The sequence below is a fragment of the Anopheles arabiensis genome, chromosome 3 (assembly GCF_016920715.1).
Source record: "Anopheles arabiensis isolate DONGOLA chromosome 3, AaraD3, whole genome shotgun sequence".
Lineage (NCBI taxonomy): Eukaryota > Metazoa > Arthropoda > Insecta > Diptera > Culicidae > Anopheles > Anopheles arabiensis.
This window is the reverse complement of record NC_053518.1, coordinates 36,190,691-36,211,858: the sequence shown is the minus strand read 5'-3', so window position 1 is coordinate 36,211,858 and position 21,168 is coordinate 36,190,691. Positions and strand designations below refer to the sequence as shown.

The window sequence follows — 21,168 nt, the reverse complement described above, 5'->3', positions numbered from 1 at the left end:
CGTGGGAATCCTTTTACCATTGTTACCCGAAAGTTGTGTGCCAAGCCCGAAAGGATGAAAAGCGTCGCCCGTCGTCGCGTTCTCATGCGGCCGGAAGCGTCGCAAACACGTACAGGCAAGGAAAAGGATTCCTTCTCCGGCCGGGCTGGTGCGATACATACAGACACATGCAGCCACCACACGCGCACACGCCACGCCAGTACAAAATGATAATAGTTATTCTGCTCACGTTATCTATTAAGGAGCAACAACGGAGCAATGGGGACGAAATCATCCTCCCGGCTCCGAGTTCGCATATGCAAGGAAAGTGTTGGTACCAGCAGCAGCAACGTTTGGTCGGCCTGTTGTGCAACGATGGATGCTCGTACGCTTGTAAAATTTGCTTAACGCCGATTCGATTAATTTGTACGACTTACAAACAGTGTTATGGGATTTTATGTGCAACAGTGTGTAATTCGTAGTCGAACGGTAGTCGAACCGTTTTAACGAATGGGTTCGAATTTAAATACGCGTTTGGCGTGTTTGTTCGATTGCGATTGCTTGTATTTAATTGGCTAGGAAATAGTACGTGGGAAGCATGTTGCTTGGTGGAAAACTGCACGGTTTTGCATATTAAAACGATTGTGGAATTAAAAAGGAAGCATTAGTTGAGCATATTAGCAGTGCCATGCATTTCAATGGGAAAGTTTTGGTCCTTCGAACCGGATTGCTGTTTAACTAATTAAAAAAATGCATTTTCTGAGAATACTATTAAGTAAAAACTATAAGTTCCTCATGAAAAAATGGCGAAAAACATCAGATAAATTACAAAAACTAAGGCATTGAAACGTTGATTTGCTATTTCAGCTCAGATTGAACTAAATTGCACTGATATCTTTAACATGGAGAAACTCTTTTTGCTCAGCATCAAATCAATAACATTCGATTACTACTTTACCACAAGACTAAAGCATTTACCCTCCGGCAAACGTCTGGTTCAAACTTCAAAGTAAGCATAGTCAGTCGTGTTCGAATCCAAACAGCCGCATATCAGCGTTAAAAACCTCCATTAGCTAGGCTCTTTGGGCAGACGGCGCTATAACATGTGAATTCTGTCAAACCCCAAAGAGGTAAAGCATCGTAATGGATCAATTTTCTGACTAGCTCACTGGAAGTCTGGAGTGCTGGGATTTCAGTGCTAGAGCTGTCGGAAGGCACAATGTTGTAGATTCCTTGGGTAAGTCTCTGCCAATTGGGTTACGTCCGTCCATTAGAGCTTGTTAATGGATGTTTGGAGAATTTTGATTTTTCTCATTCTTCAACCGTCCAGAAGATGCTTCATACTTGTTGTGCCCGAGGGTGAGGTACTTGCATGCTTGATTGAAGCGTAAAGCATATACATTGTATTCGGACGCAATATGGTTTCTCGTAAAGGGATTAGCGGCATCCGCTTAATGCGTCCTTTCTGCTCCATAAAACCCCGTAACCAGCGAGCATACTCTCACACACACACAAGAAGCTTAAGGCTCTATATATTTTATCGTTTTTTTATCATCTTTTTCTATTTCACTCACAGCGAATAATGGATTCTGCAGAGCAGGCCGCCCTGTCCGAGTCCGACCCGGAGTCGGCGACGTCCAAAGCGCACCCGAGCGCATTCTACGACGCGCGCCGTATCAACGAGTACCAGTCCGATGGCCGGCTGGCGGAAGGGTCGCGCCAGATGCTGCTCCGCCATATGCGTCGGTTCGAGGGCTACCCGGTCAATATCAGCCTCAGCTCGGTGCTGCTCCCGGCGGGCGTCAGTTTGGACGATCCGGAAACACAAAGCGCCATCAAGTGGTCGTCCCATCTGGATCCACTGTTTGCGAACAACATCGAGCGCGATTCGGCCCTGTCGTGGCAGTACTTTGGCAGCAGCACCGGGTTTCTGCGCCGGTTTCCGGGCACCGCCTGGCCACCGGAGACGTCGTACGGCAGCAAGGAGATAAACGACTTCCGCTCGGAGGACTGGTTCATACAGGCGGCTTCCTCGCCGAAGGATGTGGTAAGAAGCGGGAAGGCTTGTTCAGGCTTTCTCGGCGAACTATTAATACCAAAGTTGGTGGAACTTGTTCGGAATGTTAACACATCCTTTTCACGTTTGTGTGTGTGTGTGTGTGTTTGGGTGCAGATAATTCTACTCGATTCGTCCGGGTCGATGAGTGGCAAGGAGTACCAGCTGGCGGTTGCCACTGCCAGCGCCATCTTAGACACACTTGGCGATGATGATTTTTTCAATCTGATCTCGTTTTCCGATCAATCGCGGGTGATTGTGCCCTGCTTCCAGGATAAGATGGTAAGATATAACGTCTGCGAGCATTTCAACGACTTGTACAATGCTACCTTCCATATCACCAACCACCCCTTCTCAAGGTACGAGCCACCCCGGACAACGTGAAGGAAGTGAAGACGGCCATCAATGCGGTGGAGTGTGAAAATACAGCCAATTTTTCCGCCGCCCTTGAAACGGCTTTCGAGTTGCTGCGTAAGGTAAGGCGCTCGTGTAGCGTAATTCCCGTCTCCAGTTGTTCTACAGAAGCTTCTTTCTCCCACTCAGTACAACCAAAGCTCGCAGGGCAGCCAGTGCAATCAGGCCATTATGCTAATTACCGATGGGCCGAGCGATACGTTCATGGAGGTGATCAAGCATTACAACCATCCGCATATGCCGGTGCGCATTTTCACCTACCTGATCGGGACGGACAAGAGCGGGGGCAAAAATCTCTATAAAATGGCGTGTGAAAATAAAGGTAGGTCTGGTCCCGGGGAGTTCTCTGCAGCAATAGAAAGACGTGAGTTGGAATTCAGCAGGGGGATTTAATGTCAGCATTGTTTTAATATAGCCACAAGAGAGGGATATTTGAAAAATTGATTTTTAATTGAGAGTTTATAGGTTTTATAGTAGACGTTGTGCACTAACAAAACCCACTTCCGTGGTACCGGTAGGCTTCTTTGTGCAGATAAACAGCCCCGAGGAGGCCAAGAAGAAGGTGGTCGAGTACGCGCTCGTTATGGCCCGTCCGATGGTGCTGTACCAAGCGGACCATCCCGTCCACTGGAGTCCGGTGTTTATGGGAGGCCGCAGCGGCATACTGGGGCGGGAGAGTGAAAACCGTCGCAAGCTGGTCACCACCGTATCGACGCCGGTGTTCGATCGGCGCAATCACTCGACGAGGGCGGCCAATCTGCTCGGCGTGGTCGGGACGGACGTACCGATCGAGGAGATCCAGAAGATGATCCCCCAGCACAAGCTGGGCGTGAATGGGTACGCGTTCATCGTGGACAATAATGGGCGCGTGCTGTACCATCCGGATCTGCGGCCGCTGAGCGACAATGATCAGTACAGTGCGACCTTGAAGCATAAGTACAATTCGGTCGATTTGACCGAGGTCGAGCTGCCGGAGGTGGACAATCCGAGCAACACGATCAACGAACGGCACGACCAGCGCTACGCCAATACGCTTCAGGAGGTAGGGGTGATTTCAGTGATGCTTGGAGTGTCAAGTCGTTTATGTCCACGTTTCATTGGAATTTCAGCTACGCAATGAGATGGTTATGCAGAAGGAAGGCGAAAACGAGCTCACCGTACTAACGCACCTGGACTCGATGAAGCGTGTGTCCTTGCGTTTTCAGAAGTATGTTTGCAGGTATACTTAAACTTCCTATGTTACTAACATATGATTCTATCCTGCAGATACTTTTACGGTGCGATCGATGGTACGCCGTTTTCGTTGGGCATTGCCCTGCCCGATTCCTACGGTGTGCACGAGTTGAATGCCCAGCAGGAGATTAGGCATTCCCATATCAATGGTAAGTTAAGATCTCACTTCTTAGCGCTTAGCTCAGTGGCGCCATCTAGCGGGAAATGATATCATCACTAAACATCTCCTACCAATATCCATTCATCGCAACAGTGACGGAACATTTCAAGGGCAACAATTGGAAGGTACACCCGGACTGGGTGTACTGCGAGTACAACAGCCTGAAGGACGCGGACGGCAATGGCGAGGGTACGGAGGAGTCCACCTACCGGGACAAGGACGAAAGTTTCGATACGCCCGAAGAGCAGGTGCTCCACTTTTTGGCCCGTGTCGGCAGGCCCGGCTGGAAATGGATGTCGGTAAGCGCTGGAACGACGTGGGCTGTAACTGTGGCCAGCATGTCACTACTAACCGAAACGTTACAATTTCCTCTCTTCTCTCTCTCTCGTTGCTTCACCCTACTCTTCTTTCCCTTTCCCCCCCCCCCCTCTATAGGTGCGTCCACGTTCACCTCAGCCACACCACGGGCACGGTGGCATTCCGGTCGGGCATTACGCTCAGCACCACTTTAACTCGCAAGGTTCGCGCAAAGCGGAACCGTACTATTGCGACCGTACCCTCGTCCAGAGCCTGGTGCGGGACGCGATCGTAACCGATGGGCTGGATCGCACGCCGAGCCATCCGTCGCGCAAAGAAGATCGAAGGTAGGTGTGCGGTGGAGTTAGTAGAGACACCGGAAAACCAAAAAGGGAGTGAAAGTTTTCCTCCCATAATGCATCATTATGCTCATGTGCCAATCGTGTGTAGACTGTAGCTGTAGCTCATCTTCACTATGATCGCACACGTCGCATTGACTCACATTATAACCCATTTACTAACAAGCACGCACGCACGACAAGCAAAACGGAACAATTATCTCCATCTCTAACTAACCAATGCACTCTTCTACTTGCACTGCAACTCGCCCGTTTCTGTGTGGCTCGTGTTTTTGTCTTTTTTCTTTGTGTCTTTTTTCGTCCCCTTTCTTCTTCTCTCCCATACACTCTCGCATCTATTATGTGGAAAAAACATGTACACACACACGCACACACATGCACACACATTTTATTTCTCTTCACCGCCTTTATAGCCCCATTGCCACGTTGATGGCTTTGCTGCACAGGTAATCTTGAGTGTCCACATGCAAATAGCAAAAAGCGTTTCGTTTCTTTTCTCTCACGTTGCTTCTCACGTTGGTCCAAGCCATTTCAGGGGGTGGGGGGAGGGGTGTGGGAAAGAATGGATGGGATTTTAGGTTGGAATTTGGTTTAAATGTTTGCTGCTTTCGTTTGCTTATTGCCTTAAGGACAAGAGATACTTAGTGATGGGTTAAACATAGATAAGATAATAAGGATAAATTAACTTAATAAGATTTATTTAAATTGTAGCAAATTATTTATATGTTGTAAACTCAATTTAAAAATATCGAGAAATTCTCCAGCTTAATAAAAGATATTAAGAAATTTGGAAAGATTATAAAATAATAACCCCGAGCAAAACAGCAAACCCAAGAAAACTAAATGCTGAAAAAACAGATCAGGTCAAATCACTCTACTCCCTTCCCTTCAGAAGGGGAGGGGTTTTAACGATGTACCGGAGACTCACCTCCCGGGTTCATCACCCGGGTTCATCGTCCAGTGGGTGTTTCTGTCGTGTTACCCATTACAAACGCCTCATTCTCCCTTCCGCAAAATTGGGAGCGGATTTGTCCCAAGTACACGCGAACAGTACACACACCGTAATGAAGCTTATCCTGCTGAACGGCGGGGGCCGAGAGGCTTCCTCCTTTTTTTCACTGTCCTGTCTCTCACCATCAACACCGGACCTGATGGTTACTAATCATGATCATTATGAGCGCCGGGCAAATGAAGTGGTGTGGTGGGCAAATTAATTTAAATTTTTCACCCATTAAACCAACCCCCGCGAGAGGGGTCACCGTACCCCCAGAGAGAGAGAGAAAGAGAGCGGAGGGAAGGGATACATGGTGGTATTGAGTTCGGACGCAGTCTCCGGAAGCTTGAATCTTTAAACGACCACCGTACGGGGTTCTCCGTAGGGGAGATGTGTTCTTGTGATTGGCCGCCGCCGGCACCGAGCGGCGAACCGTAATCATTAGTCAAGCCGGACGGGATAATGAATTGGCAGTGAGCCGATGAGCCGCGCCAGAGTACACCGAGGGGTTTTTGTGCTTCTTTTTTTACGCTCTCTCGGGGGGATTTGGGCAAGCGTTCGGGGAGTTTTTTGTTTGGACAGGGTGTATGTGTGTTTTAGTCGCTGGAAAGGGGACACCAAGGGATGGAACGCATGCATATTTAATTGGCTAGTGGTCAGATATCGGGCACTTTTGTGCGCCCTTCCGTTGGGGATACGTGAAAGTGACCGAAAATTTGGCTGTAATACGTAAGTTTGGGATTTTGGTGGTGAGACCTTCATCCAGCAAGTGTATCCCCCAGCAAGGGGCGAAAGATTGTCGCCGAAAGATAATCCAATAATAGCGGACCCGTGTGTGACCCATCGGGGTGGACCTATGGCTCACCGAGATGCGTGTTCAACAAGTACTTTAACTGGTGTTTCTTCATTTTCTCTTTTTCCTCCTGTTTGGCGGTTTGTTTGTTTCGAAAACGCTTTGGCCACTTGCCAAAACCGAAACACTTGCGCACACTCCAATGGATACGGTTGTTGGTTGGACTACTACTACTGTTGTACACGACCGCATCCCAGCCGTCTCGGGTTCAGCATGTTCAGCGTGAAGACAACGTTCGTGGCAACGCGGTCCGGGCTGCTGCGCTGGATTGACCATTTGCCCCACTCGGAGGACTCCTCGGAACCGTAAGTGTACCCCGGGAAGCGTTGCGTTTTTACCAATGTAATCCTGGTTTTGTTGTTGTTGTTGTTGTTGTTTTGCAGCCACTTTAGCGAAACGAACGCACGAGCAATGGACATGAGCTGGTACAAGCGGGCGGTCGATCTGTATGCCACCGAGCCGGAAGGATTCGTGTTCAGCGTTCCCTTCAACTCCGGGTACGATTATCTCTAGGGAGAATTCATCTTTTTAACACCTTAACGCTATTCCCCGCTATTCTTCCTACTTGCACAGATACTCGGGCAAGAACAGCTCCACGCTCGTGACTGCAAGTCACGCCATCTTCATCGATCACCGCGGCCACAAGGCGCCGGCCGCCGTCGTTGGGCTACAGTTTTTGCACGAATCACTGTTCAAGCATTTCATCAACATTACGTCCAAGGTAACACGTCTTTCAACACTCCATCAGCACGCCATCTCGTCATCGTTTGGCTTTTCTTCTTGGTTTTCAGTGTACCGCCTCGACGACCTGCAAGAAGAACTGTGCGTCGGACGAGCTCGATTGCTATCTGCTCGACGACAACGGGTTCGTCATACTGTCCGAGCGTAGCGAGCACACTGGTAAGTTCTTCGGCCAAATCGACGGTACGATCATGGACTCGCTGGTGCAGGACCGCATCTACCGGCGGGTACCGCTGATGGACTACCAGGGCATCTGTTCCGATCGGGACAACCCGTACACTGGGGCGGGTGAGCCATTGAAACCGGTCCGGCCGATGTCTTGGCTGCTGCAGTACTTTGTGTCGTTCGCGACGTACTGGCTGTCGGTGCTGCCCACGCCGATCGGGGCGTGGCAAAACTCCAACTACAACTACGACGGCACGGACGATATCGATGACGAGGATACGTACGACTACGAGCAGCCGGACTACGAGCTGCCGCCGGAGCATAGCGACGTGACGACGCCGGACTATGATCAGCGATCGACACCGACACCGCAGCGGTCGCATACGCAGGCAGGGCCACGCGTTGTGCCCGATCCGGCCCATGCCCGACCGTGCGATCTCAAGACGGATCTGTACGTGCTGCAACCGGAGCGCTTGAACTCGAGCGGTCAGAACAATCCACTGAAGGTAGTGACTAGTGTACTTAGTGTCTTAGTCTTATTTGATGTACTAAGCGAGCCATATCTGTATTTCACAGGGGAAACTTACCAACTGTCACTCGTCCGGATGTGAGCGTCCGTTCAGTGTGCAGAAAATACCGAACAGCAATCTCATCCTGCTGGTAGTGGACGTGCTGTGTCCCTGCGGCTCCAAGCAGTTGGACATTGACCCGCAAGAGGTCGTTGGTGGTGCGGGTAAGTACACGTAAAGCGTACAGCACTAGCAGATTGCTTTAATGCGGCCCATTATGTTTTTTTTCGACACAGGAGCCTGCGGTGTGCGTCGCATGGCCAAGGAGAAAATGCTGAGAAAGCGGCCCGGCAAATGCATCAGCTACCATCCGGAGGAGATTGAAATTAAGCAGTGCGGTACCGCCACCTCACTGTTCCATGCGTCCCTGTACTCGACGATAGCGACCTTTATTGTGATATGGGTGCTGGCCAGCGCGTGATAGGCAGTGTTCGGTGAGGTTACATTTTAAAGGAACTGGCAGTTACTGGGCTGCTCCTTTTGGTTGTAGTGAAGTGAAAACAAGAGGGAGAGAGGGAGAGAGAAAGAGAGAAAAGGAAAAGACCCCTTTCTGTGCAGTCGGCATGCATTTTGAGTGGACTGCAAGCGCTCGTTGACTCGTCGAATGGATGGACTTTTGCAACCGTAACCGTATGCAACTAAAAGGAGATTACCGCATTACGTTACGCCTGTTACGTTACGGACGATAGGGCGGTTTTGTTCACATGCGTTACCTGTTTGGGTTTGATACGTTATTTTCCGACAGTTCTGAACGTGTCAAGGGAAAAGGGGGATGCGAAAAGAAGCAAACAAAAAAACAAGTACGCGGCGTCAAAGACACTCCGTGTTGGATGTTACATCGACGTCACTAAATACTATACTAATGCTAAGGCAAACGTTATCAATGTATACAGTTCGGTTATGGTGGCAGGGGAAAAGACAGAGAAGAGAGCGATTAAAGTGGCAAAAAATTGCATCTCAAATTCAGAAGAAAAAAAAACTAAGAGCACGTGTTACTTGTGAAGCCAGCGTGCAAGTGTCATCAAGACGACGTTCCACATAACCTATACAGAGACCCAGACATACCTTTAGTTGGCATGTGAATGAGTTATTCCTCCCCAAACTCTGGGCACGTCGACCGGTACTATTCTGGTGCGATGTGCTCGGTGTTTTGTACATTAGATGAATGACTAACCTCCGTCAAGCGTTTCAGAGAGAAGTGGAAAAAGAGAATGTTGCAGGGACACTAGGAGCGTCACTGCAACGGTGTCCACTTGGTGTGGGGACCCGGTTGAATGTTGATCTTGTTATGCCGAGATGCATTCAGCGCAGTGTTTAACCGAGAGTAAAGATGATTCTTATTCTTTAAGCGTTAATGGCAAACAAATCTGAATGCTAGATGGTATATGGTAGACGATGAACATTATTATTTAGAGCAGAGTTTTCGTTGGTATGGCAGAAGTCGATCAATGTTAATATTTATTTAATTTAAGATAAATAGCAAGCTGTTAACATATTTTTTAGTTGTGATATTATCTTTTTTGCCATTAAATTATTTCAACTAATCGATCATATTTTACCAACATGTTTGAGTTAAGCTCGTTCTCATCGTCTACCGTAACATTTGACCAACAAAAAAAAAAGAATAAAAAATGCGGGGACAGGAATAAAAAACACACTCACAACTACATACAAAAACAACACATAAATTATGGCCAAACAAAATCTGTAAGATACATTCCAAATTTTACCTGTACAGATCAGTAATAAATACTTACGCATAAGTACATAGGTCAAATAAAACGCACCGATTGAACCGATGCGTTTTTTCCCCCCCGGGGGGAGGGGCGGATGGGAAGCCGATGCCGTTCAATGTGTGATTGTGAGCCGGAAAAGTGGAAAAATTAATTGAATTACACAAAAATAAGACAGCAAACGTACACTTACTACTACTACTACCCGCTGGGCGCCCAACGAAGGCGTAGGGGCAGCAACTTTCTGGACAATACGATAATGAGCAAAACAATTTAGACAAACGTATAAGACAAAACACTGGTGGTGAGCTCGAATAAAAAGAAAATACAAGCTCCCCTACAAAGATTATTGCAATTCATCAACTTTAATTCATCTTTAGGCAAGTTAGTAGATTAGAACTTCTCATATTCACGCGGTGGAGGTGAACAGGGGGTGAAAACTCCGAGCACCTCCCCATTCTCACCATGGCAGCACACGAACTGAGATAAGCAAATAAATACATAAAAAAAAAACATGCAAATGAACACTACTGACCGACGCAGCACCGACAAAGGCCGGGGAGGTGTATCAGTGCCAGTTAGTATAAAGTTCCGATTTACGATAAAGGCCTACATTTGTCCTGGCGTTTTTCTCCTGAGTTGATGTAGCTAAATGTAGCTAAATGTAAATGCACCGTTACAGCATAGCCGAGCAGGCAGGAGGTAGCAAGTACAGTACAGTAGTGGCAGTAGTAGCAGTAGTAGCACAACCACCCCATTCCCAAGTACGATGGTTAGTGTTAGTGTTCACTACAATCGATTACATTAGCTGAGAATTTTCGAGTCGAGTTGTACTGTGAGTAGGAACAACAGGCGGCGGGCTTAGTGAAATCGTTCTGTTACGTGGTTGGTGGGTGGGTGAGTTTAGTGACGGTTTGGTTTGGAAGAAGAGCAAAAAAGGAAGGTAAAATGATACACAAATTATTTGCATAATTCGTTCGGAGATTGGGCGAGCGAGAGCGATCGAGGGCGGTAGATGAGCAGCCGGTGCAAAAGTACGTAGCCAAATACAACTCCGTTCCATTTGCTGTCAGTTAGTCGAGTGGTTTAGTAAATTCTACTTTCACTTTCGTGTCTTGGCTTACGCTAGTTGAACAATTCTATGACCTGAACGGGGGATGTATGTAATGTAACGAGCTTAGGTTTGGGTTACCGTTACAATATGCCTGTGTACATGTTTTCTTTTTTGTCCAGGGGCAAATTCAGTGCAAAAGTGAACGAGAACGACCTACAAAAAAAAACACACATAAGAAATTAGATCAATGCTCTACGATAGAGGAAGAACACATTGAAAAGGTTTGAATGTTTGTTTACAAGTTCGAGATGAAGCTAATGCTGCTAATTCTGAAAACAAACAAATAGGCCCAACTGTCTGTCAAACATTAGCAACGTGCCTGTATGATTTATTGTCTGCCTTGAATAGTGGAATGTTCGGTTGGTTCTTTAAAGTAAGTACATTGTTTGATCTATTGACAAATTCTAATCAAAACAAAACAAAGCGTAGACATTTAACCTCCTGGCTGTTTAGTTTGATGTTTTACGAATCTAAAAAAAACATACTTTTACGATGGAAAAAAACACAGAGCAGAGCGTCCTACCGGGATGTGTTGAGTTGAAGAAATGAATTTATAGAGACCTACACCGGAACCGTACGATACAAATGTGAACGAGCAGCAATAAGTGAACAAGATCTGAGCAACGACCGCAAAGATATATTAGTAGTAATTTGCAATGGTGGAAGGAAAGCGGTAAGCACACAGGGGAAGGAAATGTTATGGATTGGTGTAATAGAGTTATGTTTGTGTTTCTTTACCGGGTCGAATGGTAAAGAATGAACACCTCCCCCCCTCTGAAAACAATTAAAGAAGTGTAAACGGAAAATAGCAAGAAAGTTACAGATTCCAAAACTATACACATAAACATACGTACACATAGACACACACATCACTAGTTATCTCTTACATCCCAACATTACCATTGCCACATTTATACCGTTGTACGCCAGCTTGTACATTTATCTAAAGCATCTATTCCATCGTTCAGACTAGTAGTGCCATTTTGAAGGGGAGATGGGCAAAAAAACGGCACTCACATTACTATGCACTTCACATACTTCGAATCCACCCTTCTTCCCCCCCAGTTTTCATGCTCTCATGTCGTTTCATAATCTGTTCATGGAGACTATAATTCAATAGCAAATCATCTAACATTAGAGAGGGCGAGTAGCAACGCGAGCACTTCTGGGTGAGGCGGGGAAGAAGGTACACTAAGACAGAATGCTAATGAAACGCATTGAGTCGAAAGATCGAATCGCACCGAAGCTGACACAATCGAACTTGATAAAAGCGTGAGAGTATGAAGGTGTGGAAAGTGCAAGGGAGAGAGAGAGAGAGAGCAAGAGCACGGGAGCGAGGCAGGAAAGGGCAAGCGGGCCGGAAAAATAATTTTATATAATGTCTTCCATATAGTACTGTAATGTAATGCAGAGTAAGCGACATATAGTTATAAACTACAAGTACACGGCACGCTCTACGAAGGGAGGAAAAGGGACTATCTGCTAGAAATCAAATGGGGCGCTAAAGAAATCGCGGACCTGGTTCCGCTTTCGGGAGAAACGGAATCTAGCTGAAGTGTAGGTTGAACTCTATCTAGAACTCCAATTGGACAAAGCAACAGAACGGTGTTTGTTTATTGGAAGAAATTCTATATATATATATACACACACACATACATACATACACAGTCATATATATACATAAAAAGATATAGAAATCTAATAAAAAAACACACACCGACACACTCACACATTCTAGCTAGCTATTAAGGTATCTAAAATATTTTAAATGGAACCATAGTTGACTCTCTGTACTGGCAAACCACAACAAATGTAACCCCGAAAATGGTGGGGGTTACGATCGAACCGTGTTCTTGAATGTTGAAGGCGTATGGAACGCGAGTAAAAAATCAAAATCCACTTAACGCGAGGAGAGAATGTTTGAAAATATTGTAATATTTAATTAAAGACTATTTTTATCCTCCCACGTAGCTTGGTTTCCTTTTTTTGTGGTATAAGTTTACGTTTGTAGCTGTTTGATTTGTACTGATTTGAGCTGTTTGTACTGAAACAGTGAAAGACAAAAAAAGGAAGTTTTTTCTCACGGAAAAAGCAAACCAAATTGATACATGACAAGAAGAATGCTGTATGTGTTTCGGTTTTACGTTTCTAACATACGAACCCGAAAGTCCTGCGGCGGTTCGGACAGGTGAACACTGGACATGTGTGAGAAGCGAAAAAAAGGGAAAAAGAATAGGAAAGAAAAACCAAACAGTGAAAGATGAACAAAACTAAGTGAATATAATTAGATAGTTCGATATTGTAATTGCACTTAAAACATAAAACCAGAGGAGGAACACGAAGGAACATCAAAAAAAGAAATACCAACCAGATAAACCATCAGACATTAAGCAAAAAAAAACCTATACGAATCTTCACAACATATGAAAAACGATCCATAAACAATGAAGCAGCAGAAACAAGGAAAACATAAACGTACAGAAACATAATGAAGCAAAAAAAAACATACACTTTGTGCACTGGAGCAAGGATGGTAGCGAGGGCAAAATTGGAGCGCGAACAAAACATTTGTAAATAATGTCAAACAAGCAAACAGGAACCCATTGAAAAGAAAGAAAGAATACAAAAAGCACAATAAAACACAGGAGATACAGCAAGAAGAGCAAAAATATGAAAACGGTGTACCAATCGAACACTTTGATCAAAGATGTTTCCAAATTCGACAGAAAAATAATGTTAAACGACGGCAAACAAGAAACTGTTTTTGGTTAAAACATTTCCACCAATGTGACACTTAAAGTAAGAAGCAAAGTGGGCCATGTTGTGATGCGAATTGCATAGTGTTGGGCGTATTTCGCTGCATTTTTACTGTTTTCTTTGTAAGAATCTCTCATGACAACTCCTGAAAGTATGCAATACGCGTGACAGAACGTTTTTGTTTAACCAAAACAAGACCATAAATAACAATCGAAAGAGTTGTTAAAAAAGATGATGATTTCGATAAACGTTCTGTTTGAGGTTTTTTCGAGGTTGTGTGCATCACAGCGATGTTGCAGTTGAGCCAATGTTGAGGAATCTTGCATATCAGTTGATCAGGATGAGCTGAATTTTTGGGTTTATGTTTTTTGTGTGTGTTTGTGTGTGTCTTGAACCACCTGATCGTTAACCACATATCCGCAATCTACACATTTCAAATCACGAAATCTTTTAAACTTTAAAGCAGCCATAATTACTTGAAAAGAAAAAAAGCAATCTTAATACAGGAAGCACGCGTTGATTTTGACATATCAACCTTGTTTTTACAAGCAAAAAGTTGACATTTAGAAAACGAGAAAACAGTTTTGTATTCAGTGCATCATTTGAAAAAAAAAACAATGAAATTAATTAAGAGTTATGCATTTGTTTAAACTGGCAAGTAAATAATAGTAATGCAGAGATGAATAACCACCTGAGCGAGGCAAAAACAGCTCAAGAGTGAGTTTCGCGCTCTTTACAGTAATTGAGGCTAGCTACACAATAAATACGAAAAAATATCTAAGTGTGTGAATTGGTGGAAAATTACATTTGGAGTAACACATTTTGAAACAGTTGAGTGTACAATTGAGCAAAACAAAAAAAGTAAAACCATACACATAAACACTCTACTACATACACACGCAAACACAAACACACATTATACAGATATATCGATCGCTCCAGATCAGGCCATCCGCATACGAGGACGATACCAAAAACTGAAATCAATCACTAACCGAACAGTTCGCGCGATCCGTTGAGGGTCGCTTTCGGAAGCTATGTTTTTGTGCTTGCTAAAGAAGTGCGTGTGAATGTAGGGTGGCGAAGCAGGAGGCAGTTGAAGTTGTTGCAGATGTAACATAAAGTAAATCAACTCGTTGGAAGCGCGTGGTAATGTTTTAAGCTGGGCCGTGAAGTGACGCGGAACAGGTGCAAAAGTCTAGAAGGGAAAGAGTCTAAAATACGCATATGCGTACGCATGAAAAGAGAAAATAAGGGGTAAGACACACACACACAATGGCAAGTACCCCTAGTAGCGAGTGGAGTGAAACTACAAAGTAAATGAGAGAATGAGAGAAAAACAAACAAACACTAACTATTATTAATAAAGTCGTACAGTGAATCAGTGACAAATAAATTAAATAAAAACGATGAAATTGGTGTTTTGAATTGCAACACATCACGGATGAGATGACAAAAACATCAAATAAGAATATAACTTTGTAAAAAAGCGACAGATTTTTATTATTTTTAAATAATTTCTAAAATGAATTATTTTTCACAAGAAATTTCATTTTGAACGGTGATTTTGAATTTCAGTGAAATATAGCACAGTGAAAGCTGAAATATTTCAGTCAGGCTGTGGATATGCTATCTAGTCCAGTTCTGCACCGAATACTTGACAGCTCCTGTGCTATCTGTCTCCCTCTCACATCATCACAACCGCTGTCTGCTGTTTTGCCCATACTCGTAAACTGCATTTTGCCAAAACGTAAACAAAACTCGGCCGCAATGGAGCAGAAAAAACCGCGTCCCCCCGGTTTAATAGAACCGAATAAAGACTCACCATTCCGCATACTGGACGTGCGAACAATCCAGGACAACGCACCCACCTTGAGCTACACCGTGCAGGAAGAAGAGGACGCCGCAGAACAGTCGGACGGTTCGTCGGGCAGTGAGAAGGAGCTAGTGATCGATATGCCGGAGGAGGAGACCGATCTGGCCCAGGTGCCGGTGCTAGCCCAGGAGCTGGAAATCGAGAGCAAAATAATCGTCCCTCAAATACCAGAGACGCCACTCAAAACGGTCGCCTCAGCGAGCCGCGCCAATCGGAGGAAAACGCAGCTCGTGCGAATGGAGGAGGATGCCGATGCTGTGTTTGATGAAGCACCACCGAAACCACCATCGCGGAAGGTGACGGATGAGCTGCAGGAGGGTATCACAGCGAACAGGCACATTATGCGCCAGATTGCCCTGCTGCGGACCACCATCAACTGTCTGGTGGAGGCACGCTACCACAGGAGCATCCCGTTCCCGCCGGATACGAGCGATTTTGAAACGATGGACTCGTGGATGGACACGTACGAGCAGATGAAGTGGGACACGAGCATTTCCAAAAGCAGCAAAGCAAAAAAGAAGAGCTAGATAAGCTGAACGGCGCTGTGATTAGAATAAGGAAAATAGTGGTACAGGGACGCATCATTCGTAGGGTATGTATGCAAACGAGGGAAGAAGATGGTTCAAAAGCGAAATAACAAAATCGATATCTACTAATAAACGAGAATATTCAATTGAATCGTAACAATCGATAAAGCAGTCTAATAAGAAGAAAGAATATTAAAATTTCATTATGCATGCAATAGGCAAAAGGTAGATATTAACCATCAAACCGACAGCCAAACACAATTCCATTCAAACAAAGACAACTGATACAGTAAGATTCACTTGGTTTTATTAAAAATCTTTTCAGAGGTTGGTTTTGAAACACTAACAAAAGCTAAACAGTTCTCGTCAAAAGGGCTTACCGAAACAAAACGCACCGCTTCATGAAATAGAAATAGAATTACACGACACCTGTCTGCTCGCCTTCACACCGAAAGCGAACTGTATTTTTTTTCACTTGAAAACATTCAGTTACTTCAGTTTTGTGCGGTTTTTATTGAGTTCTAAGTTCATAAGTTGGCCCAACCGGGTCGCGGAAGGGTTTATAATACTCTCACGCCTTTTCGAAGACAATTCAAAGATATGCACAGGTTCCCTCTTTCACATTCGTCAGTTTTTTGACAGCTTTGCTTATTTTATACATTTTCCCCTTCTCTTTTTTCACTTTCATCGATAGAGTAGAATCGAAAAAGAAAAGAAAAAAACAAACCAGCAGATAAAATCACATACACCAGGAGAGGTTTGCTTGTCGCCCGTCACATCACGCGTTGCGACTGGGTAGAGTGCACTTGTACCGGCTGGCGCTGGCAAGTGGCCAGTAGCTGCCGGTTGGAACAGTGCAGGATGTCAAGTGGCACGTCCCCTCCGTCTACCACTGCCGTCCTCATGCGCATGTATGTAGGGTGTAGGGTGTATTGTGCTGAGTTTATAACAACTTCTATCGATGCAACGGCGCTGCTGCAACGCGTCAAACGCAGCTTTCGGGTACGCGCGTCGTCAGCAGCCGGTCCTTGATCACGTTGATATCGAGCTCGGCCGCTGCCCCGGCCGCTGCTGTCCGGGCGGTGGGCAGTATGCCGACGATGCTACCGTGCGTCCGGTACTCGAGCGCCGTGTCCTGCTGTGGCCCGGCCGGATGATGGTCGACGATTGTTCCCATCTGATATGTGGCGGGCGGGGACGTGAAGCCACCGTACTGGTGTGCGTCCTGTGGGGGAGGAATGAAAGAGGCGGTAAGTGGGACACATTGAGGACACTTGAGTGATGGTAGTTGGCGCAGCCGTACCTTGTCGCGGGTGGCTGCATCGGTGTGCTGCGGTGTCGCTATGAGCGGAGTGCAGGACACTGTTTTTGGGCGGGGGAAATATATGAAAAAATATAACGTGATTAGTAGTTGGCATTTGGGAAAGATTTTTTTTTTTGCATATCTCTAATAACGGCTACGCACGCACTTACCCATGTTAAACTGTGCTGGTATGACGTCCGGCTCCGGTTCGTCGTCGTTCGAGTCTTTGGAGCAGTTTTTCTTGCGCGAGCTGTGCCTTCGTAACATTTGCACGTTTTTCAGCTGTTTTTGGGGGGAAAAGGCAAAGAGAAGAGAGCGAAATGGTGGAATTAATTGCGCATCGTCACGTTGTGTCCGTCCTAAAAAGCATCACCATAGCAACCATAGCGAGCCACACATTTCCACTGCTTTTGATCACAGCAGCCAAAGGTCACGGTTGCAATTAATACGCCGTCGTGTTTGTGCTGATCTTCAAACGGTGGCCCCCGGGTGCTTCAAACGTACCTTTAAACAGTGCGCCCCACACTCGTACTCATCCGGCAGGAGTACGTTTTTCGTTTGCTGTTGCTGATGCTGCTGCTGCTCACTTTTATCGGACGCCGCCGCATCGTTCCGCTTTGCACTGGCGGCGCAACACCGTCGACAGCAGCAGCCGGCAGCGAGGCAGCGGTTCAGATATGTTTTGGTGGAAATTGATAGAGCCAATATTATGACGGTGAGCAAAATGCCAACAGCTATCGGCAGCCACTCGATGGCGTCCGCTCGTCGTTCGGTCACTGTGTTTTTTGTTCGTTTGTTTTGCCGGCGCGCCGGGTGGTGAAAGAAAAAAAAACAGACAAAACAGCGAGAGGGGGGAATAAATATGGTCGATTGATTCGGGTACGGTCGAAGGCGGTGGCCACTTACCCGCTCGGTACGGCTGGATGCGACCAATTTCAAAGTCCTGTATTAGCACAGGTGTGCTGCGGCCCTTCTGATTGATGGCGTACACGACGCAGGAGAGCGAATTGTTTTCCAGCGTCATCAGTGCGCTCAGCTTCTCCAGCCGGTCCAGCACGAAGAATGGTTCATTTTTGTTGGAGAAATTGAACCTGCACGTTGCGCGAGGGGAAAAAGGAATAAGAGAGAGGAATTATAAATGAAAATCTTTAAACGTTTGGTGAAAATGTCAACGAATAACAGTAGTTTAAATAATGTATAAAATGTTCACATTGTTTCAGGGATGGTCACTTTTTGTATTGCGATAGCTGAACATTTTTTTCAAAGATACTTTTACTCAAGACTTTTCAATGCTATACCAACGTTGAAATTTAATTTTTATTAGAAATATTTGTTTAATTCTGTATTGTCTTTATATCGTCTTGATCATTCTTAACAAACTTAATATTCAAAGCGCTACTAACGATTTAGCCGGTCTCGTAGTACAGTCGTCAACTCGTACGACTTAACAACATGCCCGTCATGGGGTTCGATCCCCAAATAGACCGTGCCGCCATACGTAGGATTGACTATCCTGCTATGGGGGGAAATCAATTAGTCACTGAAAGCCAAAGCCCACTAGTGGTACAGGCAGACCTTGATCGACAACGCTTGTTGAGCCAAAGAAGAAGAAGAAGAAGAAGACTAACGATTGCATAGTGAGGTTTTTAGGTGAAAAAGCATCGCCTTTTTTGCTCTATGCTGTTGTTAAATTTCAAGTTTTAAGCTTATTTTAAATAACTATTTATAGCGAGCCTTATTGAAAAAATCGAGGTAAAGCAACCACATAAGCCAGATTTGTCATGCAGATTGCAGAACTAAAGGCGTTTCTCTAAGGTAATTTAAATGGACTGTTATTTTAAAATTTCGAAGTGTTACAGCTTTGCCATCTAATTTTGGCTCTAATGCAGGGGCCTCCAAACTTTTCAGCTCGCGGGCCGCATTGCTTCAAAAATAACTTTGTTGAGGGCCATTTGACGCTACCTTTAACTGATGAGTGAACGTTTAAATCTCTTTTTTACAACAAAATACTAACGATACTTGTACAGTTTCGTGTTACTAAAGCTTGATTTTTGTCTAAGCAAAGTAAAAAATACATTTTTATTTGAAAAAAGTCATAATAACGTAATATTTATATTAACTCTGGCAAAGTCACCATGGGCCGCATTATAAGCTCTTGAGGGCCGCATGCGGCCCGCGAGCCGTAGTTTGGAGACCCCTGATCTAATGCATCCATTTTTGCCTTTTAAGCATCAATTTTCGACAGTGCTAATCAATTTTTGACTCCAACACACCTATTTTTGTCTGTGAGTCATCAATTTTTTTTCAGTATTTAAGCAGATTTTTAACAATTGTTATTCCACATCTCATAAAAAATACAAAAACCATGTAATATGATTGTTTTTGAGACAAAAAATAATAAAATTTCATAAATTATTATATCATTGTTTACAGCTGAAAATACATGCCAATTTTTTTCACTCTATTAAAACATCCTAAATTGGCAAAACAATTGTTTTATTTTAAATTCAATCAATAAAATTATTCACTCAATTAATTTCAATCATTTCAGAAAGCAATCAAACTTTCAAATATTTACTCACAGGCAAAAATTGCCTTTGAGGCAAAAATTGATGCCTTCGAGACAAAAATAGGTGAGTTAGAGTCAGAATTTAGCGACAACGACTGTAAGCAGGTTACAAATCATCCTTTAAAATTGATTGTTATTATTAAATCTCATTTATTTTTTTCCGTCCTAAATTATTAAAAAAATCAAATAAATCGTATGGAACAAAACGTTTTAGCTGAAGAAATGCTTCATTATTTGCATTATTTTAAAGTATATTTAAAATTAATCGTATGTTCCAACTACACCATTTCCATATCATTTTTTGTTTCGCTTTTGCTTCGCTAAGATCTTAAAGCTTACTGCTTGTAGCATTCTAGACGGAAGAGATCAACCGCTTCCGCTCATTGCGTAGCGGAGAGCTGGAACACCTTTACTATAAGGAAATACCCTACGCAACTCCTCCTCTCCTTCCTCCCCCTCCCTACCCTTCCCCAGCAAACAACAAAAAGCCTTACCGACGCGTTCCGGTCCTTTTCGATACCAGCTCGAGCACAAACACTTGCGGTAAGCCGCCGTCGTAGCCGGGTGTGCACTGGATTTCCGCAAACTGTTGCGTCCGGTTTGGCAGACTGCAATTACTTACCGGTGCTGGTAGATCTTTGGAACCGCCGGGCCACCGGAAGTGTGGAACAGTGGGGGGGGGGAGAATATAGAGAAGAAAAACACAAAAAGAAAACAAAAAGCGTTAGTATCAGGTGCGTGTTTTGATACACGACATTACCCATGGGAGGACACGTTGGAGGATGCTGATGGGATTTAGGGTGAGTTTGTGTGCGTGTGTGCCCACTTGGTGGGTTAAGCAAAGGACCCGGTTTGCAGAAGAAAACAAAAAAAACCCTGTACGTCCGAACATGTTGCGTGCGGAACGGATATTCTTTTTCGGATTAAATGCGATGATTGGAAATGGAAATGGAAAACGATTTCTTCGTGTTTGTGTGTGAATTCACGTTTTCTGTGGCAAAAACTGACCCGCATGCTGGCTATTGCGTGGATAGGGATAGGAAGGAATGAGAAAGGTTTTTTGGTGTTTTTTTGGGCCAGTGTTGGTCAGCTTTTGTAAAAAAAAACACTCTCAAAAAAGAATGTTCACCAAAAAACTGGAAAGGTAACGCCAGACAGTGCGAGCGAGAAAGCATGAATGAAACCGGGGGAAAAAGCCCCAACGCGATAGTTTCGTGACCGACCGATAGATGGCGCTGCACCGATGATAGACACGTTAACGTCAGTTTTCGGTTTCCCAGAGGGTTGAGGGGTGGGGGATGGGGGGAGCAAAACGAAACAACAAAAAAAGCTGCACACGCTTCACTTCGGGCGCTTCGCTGTCGCATTGCACGCAAAAGCCTGGGTACCGGGTGCTGTCAGCGAAAGGATAATGACCGAAACGGAGTGGATGAAATTCGAAATGAGCCGGTAAAAGTGAGAGAGAGAAA

The 21,168-nt window shown here is 44.9% G+C and overlaps 2 protein-coding genes across 8 annotated transcripts in view; one reads left to right on the top strand and one right to left on the bottom strand.

Annotated features, from left to right (window-relative positions):
• The window catches only part of LOC120900537 (voltage-dependent calcium channel subunit alpha-2/delta-4), a 63,504-nt gene extending 48,670 nt beyond the window's left edge, over window positions 1-14,834 (top strand). For 5 of the 6 annotated variants that reach the window (XM_040307650.1, XM_040307652.1, XM_040307653.1 and 2 more), the window contains exons 5-20: window positions 1,556-2,026; window positions 2,153-2,317; window positions 2,395-2,511; window positions 2,579-2,771; window positions 2,968-3,491; window positions 3,559-3,656; window positions 3,716-3,831; window positions 3,936-4,141; window positions 4,278-4,486; window positions 4,912-4,944; window positions 6,543-6,650; window positions 6,729-6,842; window positions 6,919-7,066; window positions 7,137-7,757; window positions 7,828-7,984; window positions 8,057-14,834. In XM_040307650.1, the coding sequence (XP_040163584.1) occupies window positions 1,556-2,026; window positions 2,153-2,317; window positions 2,395-2,511; window positions 2,579-2,771; window positions 2,968-3,491; window positions 3,559-3,656; window positions 3,716-3,831; window positions 3,936-4,141; window positions 4,278-4,486; window positions 4,912-4,944; window positions 6,543-6,650; window positions 6,729-6,842; window positions 6,919-7,066; window positions 7,137-7,757; window positions 7,828-7,984; window positions 8,057-8,241 (3,465 nt within the window). In that variant the 3' untranslated portion in view covers window positions 8,242-14,834. The remainder of the gene's footprint in view (window positions 1-1,555; window positions 2,027-2,152; window positions 2,318-2,394; window positions 2,512-2,578; window positions 2,772-2,967; window positions 3,492-3,558; window positions 3,657-3,715; window positions 3,832-3,935; window positions 4,142-4,277; window positions 4,487-4,911; window positions 4,945-6,542; window positions 6,651-6,728; window positions 6,843-6,918; window positions 7,067-7,136; window positions 7,758-7,827; window positions 7,985-8,056) is intronic. The other variant, XM_040307656.1, reaches the window with a different exon arrangement.
• A 1,482-nt stretch (window positions 14,835-16,316) lies between these two features.
• The window catches only part of LOC120901926 (nephrin-like), a 95,276-nt gene continuing 90,424 nt past the window's right edge, over window positions 16,317-21,168 (bottom strand). For both annotated transcript variants that reach the window (XM_040310290.1, XM_040310291.1), the window contains 6 exons: window positions 20,194-20,335; window positions 18,037-18,221; window positions 17,635-17,906; window positions 17,301-17,412; window positions 17,131-17,189; window positions 16,317-17,052 (listed from right to left, as the gene is read on the bottom strand). In XM_040310290.1, the coding sequence (XP_040166224.1) occupies window positions 16,813-17,052; window positions 17,131-17,189; window positions 17,301-17,412; window positions 17,635-17,906; window positions 18,037-18,221; window positions 20,194-20,335 (1,010 nt within the window). In that variant the 3' untranslated portion in view covers window positions 16,317-16,812. The remainder of the gene's footprint in view (window positions 17,053-17,130; window positions 17,190-17,300; window positions 17,413-17,634; window positions 17,907-18,036; window positions 18,222-20,193; window positions 20,336-21,168) is intronic.